The 7,467-nt window shown below is 32.9% G+C and overlaps 1 protein-coding gene across 1 annotated transcript in view; it reads right to left on the minus strand.

Moving 5' to 3' along the window:
* The window catches only part of LOC131045104 (uncharacterized), a 153,384-nt gene extending 150,794 nt beyond the window's left edge, over positions 1 to 2,590 (minus strand). The window contains exon 1 of the mRNA XM_059217490.1: positions 2,116 to 2,590. Coding sequence (XP_059073473.1) covers positions 2,116 to 2,427 — 312 coding nt within the window. The 5' untranslated portion in view covers positions 2,428 to 2,590. The remainder of the gene's footprint in view (positions 1 to 2,115) is intronic.
* Between the last annotated feature and the right edge of the window lie 4,877 nt (positions 2,591 to 7,467).

Consider the following 7,467-nt stretch of genomic DNA (forward strand, 5'->3'; position numbering starts at 1 on the left):
GTGCAATTTCCAATGTGGAACCTTGGTATGAAGAAGTTAGTCTAGAATTTTCTTAACCAAGAGTCTAACTAGATAGACTTCTATAGATTGCCAGATTTAGGCTTTTTAGTTTGCTTCTCCTCAATGATGAGAGAAGCACACATTCAAGGTGTCCAAATACTAGAGTTGGCATTGAAATGGACATTTTGAGGTAGCTTCTTTCACAAATTCAACAATCTTCTAGTGGATCTCCTCATACAAAATGGTATTGCACATGGATCTTCCTAGCTATTGTTTTGCATGTTTCTATCCATCTCATGTGAATAAAAATTGTCCATTATATAGACAAGAACCTATGAATCATGTTGAACTTCACATAGAAACTCTTCTATAAGTGAGAGACATGTGAGTGAACAAAAAATATGCAAATGACTCTCAAGAGTGGCAAGTCAAATTAAAAACCCACGACTCAATTTTGCAATGCTGCACTAGGATGCACTCCCTCTAAAAATTGCAATATCCAGAAACAAGGACATTCCTGAGATGCTAAGGCAGCAAGGAAATGTCACTCTGCCATGCCACCACTTGTGCCACCAGGTAGAATAAGTCTCCCTCAAAGAGGGGACATTTTAACAAATACATTTTTTTAAATAGGCTTTTTTTAAATTTGCGCCACTGACCCTAATCCATATGATGTTGAAAACTAATTGATGAGCTTGATATTATTATTTTAATATTGAACTTGAAGTTTGAACAATGAATATTTTATAATATTTATCATTTATGTTTTATATATTTTTTTATTTTTTTTTACATTTTTTGTACAGAAAAACCCAAAGTGAACTCAACCTTAAAAAATATTTTGTTAGATTCATAAATCAAAATCCAAACCAGATCTGCAACATAAAAATAAATAACTTTTGGTGGAAGTCACATTTATGTTGTAGAAGCCATTATTCAATTCAAGTCATTGCAACAGTGACTGCATGTTAATAATTTCTTGAAGAAAAGTCAAAGTAGATTGTTTTGAGTTAGTTTTATATAGGCAAAATCTGTGTACTTAAATTGTAGCTTTGAATGCAACTGAACTCATTTTCTTCATGAAATCATCTGGTGTTCACTCAATTGTTTCCTATTAATGTAGATTTACCAATCTCTAATTTAGCCAACAGTCAACATCCATTTGTATTCTTTTTTTTTTCAATATTTGTTTACTGTCAAATACTGATATGTTTTAGCCAGTAAGAAGTTGTGCTCATTTGTGCTTGATAGCTTATCCTCCTATAAATCTGATAATCTCATTGCAAGTCTTGACTGTTGACAGTCTGATGCTTGAGTCTGGGACAAAACATAGACAATCATACATTTAGATTTAAAGAAAAACCTCATTTGAAATCATGTACAGTGTGCATACTTATAAAATTTGTCAACAGCTTTAATTTTTAGTTTTAGTTAGATGTCATGGATCTTTCTTTTGTAATTCGAAGAACAGTTTTACCATTAATACTGTTCAATTTTAAATTGTCCTGAACACGACAAACTAAAATGCTAACAAAGGGAATCCATGGCCTGAACAAGGTAGAGAGAACCATTGCAATTGGAGAAAAATGAGGGTACACAGCTTGAGAAGCTAATCTTAAAGGAGCTACCCACAGGCTGTTGAAAAACCTACTGCTAATCAAAAAAATATTAGATTAGTTCATCTAACCTTTGCAGTCTCTACCCAAACCTATGAGTTTAGTATGTTTCCAGTTTATTTCAAATGTGATAATTCGTGTTATACTTTATTTCAAAATATGATGGTTTATTTCAGCATTATAGAATAAATATTTTTTGGGGGGGGTGGCTGTCATAAATTGACTATTATTTCAATTTTGGCAAATATTGTAAACTTCGAGTTTATGATGTTAGACTTTGAAATGTTTTACATGTTATTAAACATCGAATCGATAGTTTTCATCAATTACTAAATTGAAATTTGAACAGAAAATAGCTGAGTTTAGGTGTTTAAGTTAACTAGCACCAAATTATAGCACACAAACATAACTTGACCTTCAAATTGAAGACATAAAAGCTGCAATTTGGATGAAATCGAAATGGTGGCCAAAAGTGAAAGCACGTATTATTTGAGCTTACTCTGCCATTGGGCTCTTTTATTTCTGTAATTTGAATGCCTTCACCTTTGTCAACGGCAGCAGCTGCACTTGGAGAGGAAGCCAGGCAATATATATCATCTCTTCTCCTTCTGCCTGTGTTTGTGTTTGGTTTTAATAATACTGAACCATTATATTGTGACAAAGACAAAGACCAAGCCCTGGCCCTGCCTAAGCAAGCCAAGCGTCTTGTGAATGCCAATGAAGAAGAGGGAGAAGCGATTGGTAACACACGAGAGTGTAAATGTGAAAATTTTACGAAGTTGCTCTTCGTAGTTGCAGTACTCATTGCCATGCCTGTTAAGCCCCACAATGAAATTCTGGAGCCAGTTATGGAAGTGATAAGCCAATACCGGATAAAATGATTTATAAGACGGCAATTACTGTCTGTGGGTCTCCACAATAGGGATCGGTTAAATTTGTTATTACAAAATTTTCTCCCTTTAATGCTGAAATACCTTCCAGTTTTTCGTTTTCAGCCTATTTTTTATGTAATTGAAAGGGTAAAAATGGTATAATTTTTATTCACAAATGGCATATACATAATATGAGCCTTATCTAATTTATTAAGCCGATAGGCTTTCCAGTGGGGGCATTTATGTCCGGAAAATTGTGTCGGATTCTTTGTTTCCGGTCAATGTGTTTTGCCGTGTTTTTTTTATAGTTATCGGAAATTGTGTTAAACATATTGTTTATAAAATATATTTTGGGTGACATGTTATCTGAAAGTGTATTTAATTTTCGCTGACAACGAAATTAAATCGTTTGTCTTGGGCATTAATGGTTTTGGACGGCACAATTAATTCACTTGGCCTCGGTAGTTTCATCCATTTGCAATGAAAAATATCTGCAGAATGGTTTTCGATGCTTTCATTCACTTCCAGTGAAGAATATCTGCGTATTTTTCTGGGTTTTTTTTTCCCTTGGCCTCGGCATTGATAGTTTTAGACAGTTTCATCCATTTGCAATGAAAAATATCTGCGTTGAGCCTGCAGAATAGTTTTGGGTAGTTTCGTTCACTTGCAGTGAAGAATATCTTCATTTAGCCTGCAGAGTGGAGGGTATTCAAAACATCGTTGCTATTTGTCTGGCTTTGTTATGTTTTTTAGAAGAGAAGAGGGCATTTAGAGGTTTTTGTTTCATCAATTACCCTGTTATCTGAAGTTTGGTTTACCATTGTTGGGTATATTAGTATTGTGTTTAGTTTTCGGTGACTTTGTTGTGTGTTTTTGTTTTGGACAAGAAGAGGGTGTCTGAAGATTTCCTGCGATCTGCAGTTAGCGTTTAAGCTTTTTCGACTTAAGGTAACTTTTAATCTAATTTTGTGTACAATTCATTTCTTTCTGACTACTGTCTAATGCTGGTTTTTGTGTTTCCATAGGTTTTTTGTTTGCAATCTCTGTGAAAAACAAGAAAGTGTTTAAAGGATCGGGTTGAAACCATTTTTCCCGTTTAAAATTTTGAGCATTGGGAAACAAAGGGTTTCAAGGGAGGCCACCCAAGAAGAGATGGGTGCTTTCATTTTGTTTGTTCTCTTTTTAATAGACATTTAGAGAGTATTCTTTGTTGTTTTTGAAATGTGATTCTGAAATTTTCGTAATAATCGCAGCCATTTCGAGGGTTTTCCCTTTTGTTTTGGTGGATTAAAAAAATTTAGTTGGCAATCGAGAGGATATTCGGTTTTGCGGCCTCCAAATTATTTGGGTTTTAGTTTTGTCAATTTGTGGCTAATACTAGGTTTATCGCCTACCCAGAAAGCTAAAAAAGCAGGCACATAAGGAAAAACGAAGAAGAACCCACTTTACAATAAAATTAAAATCTAGTCCCATACTTGGGCAAGATTCGAATCACGGTGCGCCCCAGGGTCTCTTATTAACCAAGAATTGACACTAATTTTTATTTAAGTGATAGCCTAAGTCAAACATAAATTGCCAGTGGTATCTTTGTTCGCTTTTTATGACACTTCAATCTAAAATAATAGTTTAAGCAATCAAAGAAAAATTAATAATTAAGGAAAGATTAATCAATTTATTAGCCACAAATCGACAGAACTATTATATGCCTTTAGTTCTGTAGATTTCTATACTGTAAAGATATTATTTGCCTTTAGTTCTGATTACGAACCTGTGCTAACAATTTTGATTTGTTGGCCAGTGGCATGATTATCGCAAAGACATTTTTACTGTTTGGTTTTTATTATGCTTGTGACCATACAGCTGGATATAGAAATTATAAAAATACATACGTACCCATATCTGGAAATGGTGTGATATCGAATACAAATAGATATAAAAAAAATTTGAGACCCCCTAATGGATACACATATCTAAGCAAAGAAGGTAAAGTATGTGTTACTAAAATATTAAATAATATCAATATTAGATATAGAACAACTTCTTGAAATCTATATTGTAAAAGACCAAACTTTTTGGGGTCCTCAACAAAATTCTGACCACAAATTGTGAAACTGTATGTCTTATATTTTGCATATACTAAAATTGAAACTCTGGTTCATTTCGATTGAACTAAACTTAAACATAGCCTATATTAAATTTGTAGTTGAAATAGATCAAATCCTTGCTTTTAAGAAATAAACCTACATGTTTAGATATCTAACAAAATTTTACTGTGGTCACGCTATTTGTTGAACATGCGATATAATAAAAAATTAAAAATTGCATTGTCATTCATTGTAAGCCTAAAAAACAAAGCACAATAGCTTTTTATAGCAAAAGAGGTTAGTTTGTGTTGAGTGATGTAAAAGTGCTTCTAATATGTCACTTGAACTTTAGTTTCGTTCGAATATTCAAGTTGATGATTGGTTGCAAAATGTAGCTATATTTAATTTGAAGTTGAAATAGATCACATCCTTGCTATATCATATTTTTTTTTGTCATTTAAGAACAAAAACTAAATGTTTAGATACCTAACAAAATTTTACTATGGGGACGCTATTAGTTGAACATGAGATATAATAAAAAATTAAAAAATTGCATTGTCATTCATTGTAAGCCTAAAAAACAAAGGACAGTAGCTTTTTATAGCAAAAGAGGTTAGTTTGTGTTAAGTGATGGAAAAATGCTTCTAATATGTCACTTGAACTTTAGTTTCATTCAAATATTCAATGTAATTGTAATTGGGACTATAATGCCATTTTCAAGTTGATGATCGGCTACAAGATGTAGCTTGAATATGGGATATGGTCCACAAGTCTCGAGCCGTTGTTGCTTATACGAAAACACTTCAAGTGTTTGAACTATAACGAAGGTAGTCATTGTGATATTTAGAGTCCACTTTTGTTATTCATAGCTCTCACTTAAGAATCTCTTATACAACTTGGGGTCCTCAACAAAATTCTGGCTACAAATTGTGAAACTGTATGTCTTATATTTTGCATATACTAAAATTGAAATTCTGGTTCATTTCAATTGAACTAAACTTAAACATAGTCTATATTAAATTTGTAGTTGAAATAGATCAAATCCTTGTTATATCATTTATTTTTCTCATTTAAGAACTAAAACTACATGTTTAGATATCTAACAAAATTTTACTATGGACACGCTATTTGTTGAACATGAGATATAATAAAAAATTAAAAATTGCATTGTCATTCATTGTAAGCCTAAAAACCAATGTATCTTCCTAATTTCTGTATCCAGCTGTATGCGCATGAGCATAATAAAAACCAAACAGTAAAATTTGTTAATACAAGAACTCCAATTAGGATCTCAATCCATGCAAAAATCATATACTCGAATCTTTTTTTGAATTGTACATTTGCAACCCAAATCAAGAAGTCCAGTCAAATCAGAATTTGTCTAGACCCGAATCACTATTTAGAATTGTACCTTCATTGACAATTTTCTATTTATTACATGTCTTTTCGCCGAGATAGGTTTGTTTAAAAACTAATGAACCTTCTTGCTTGATACTTTTACTAATGAACCTTCTTGTGGAATGGCTCTGTAGACAGCTATGTGTGTGTGTGTGTGTGTGTGTGTGTGTATACGTATATATAAATATATCTATTTATGTTTATATATACTTATGTATATATCCATATATACATACATGCTTGTGCATCTATATATCCATTTGCATACATACATATCTATGTATGTGTATATGTGTATGTATATGTATATATATACATCCATATTTATGTTTTTACATACACATGCAGATGGATTTCTATGCATGTGCATGCAAATATATAGCTTTATATATATATATAAATGTCTATGTCTATCAGCTTTCTGTTCGGGCATTTATGCCTAGAAAATTGCCTGAATTCCGGATTCTTTTAAAAAATGGGCATGGCAAAAATTGGTTCCAATAACCTTGTGGAAATGAGGCTTCCAAGGCTCATGCATAATAAATGAATTGTGGTGCAGGCACTGGATACATGGATAAATGTGCTGCCTAGAAATTTCTAAATTGGGCACTCTATAATTTTGTATTTTGGCACCTTGGAAAAACAGGAAACAAATCTTTCAATATGTTGGCCACTCAAAATTTGCATCTATAGTTTGCATGTATATTAATCTCAATATTTATGAATGTTTATTTTTAATGTTGCATTTTCCTTTGGAGGATTTATTTGAATATGCTATTCAACCTTCCTTTATGCTACTTATTGTTCTATAGACGTTGTGTGCTCTCACAAAAGATCTATTTCCTGGAATTGTGAAGAGCATTAAGCACTATGTCATCTTCTACCAACTCTCCTACTCCATTGCAGTAGCCTCCTCCAAACACTTTGGTAAGCTAATCCATTCTATGTTCTTACAAATTTCAAGATATGAGCATTGTTTTGGGTGTTCCAACAACACACAAAAAACATCGCCTGTATACATGTTTCGCTACATCTACATAGTTGTCATCATTCCTGTGTTCCACAGTCTGGACATATATTCTATCCATCCACTGGCAAAAAAAAAAAAACTCGTACAACCATTGACTTGTTCAAACATACAAGGACCCATTCTTTTATTCAAAACTGCTCCACCATCTTTGAATATGGTTGTCATTCTATTATCTTGTTGCATACATACATATATAGAATCCCACCATTTTGGATATATATATATATATATATATATATATCACCAAACATAGTTTTCTTTTACCAGATCTGCATTGCTGCTATGAAACTTCCCTCGGGTATACATTCAGTCTTGTAGTGCTCTCCTTGTAGGGACTTAATGACCACCTCGAGCTTACCCCGTATGCAATCCGATCTATGAATGCTAGAGATGATATCCCTTCCCCATTACTACAGCTCTTATCATTTGAAAAAATGGCTGGTGATCCAGACGACAATGATAGATAC

The sequence above is a fragment of the Cryptomeria japonica genome, chromosome 3 (genome assembly GCF_030272615.1).
Source record: "Cryptomeria japonica chromosome 3, Sugi_1.0, whole genome shotgun sequence".
NCBI classification, from domain to species: domain Eukaryota; kingdom Viridiplantae; phylum Streptophyta; class Pinopsida; order Cupressales; family Cupressaceae; genus Cryptomeria; species Cryptomeria japonica.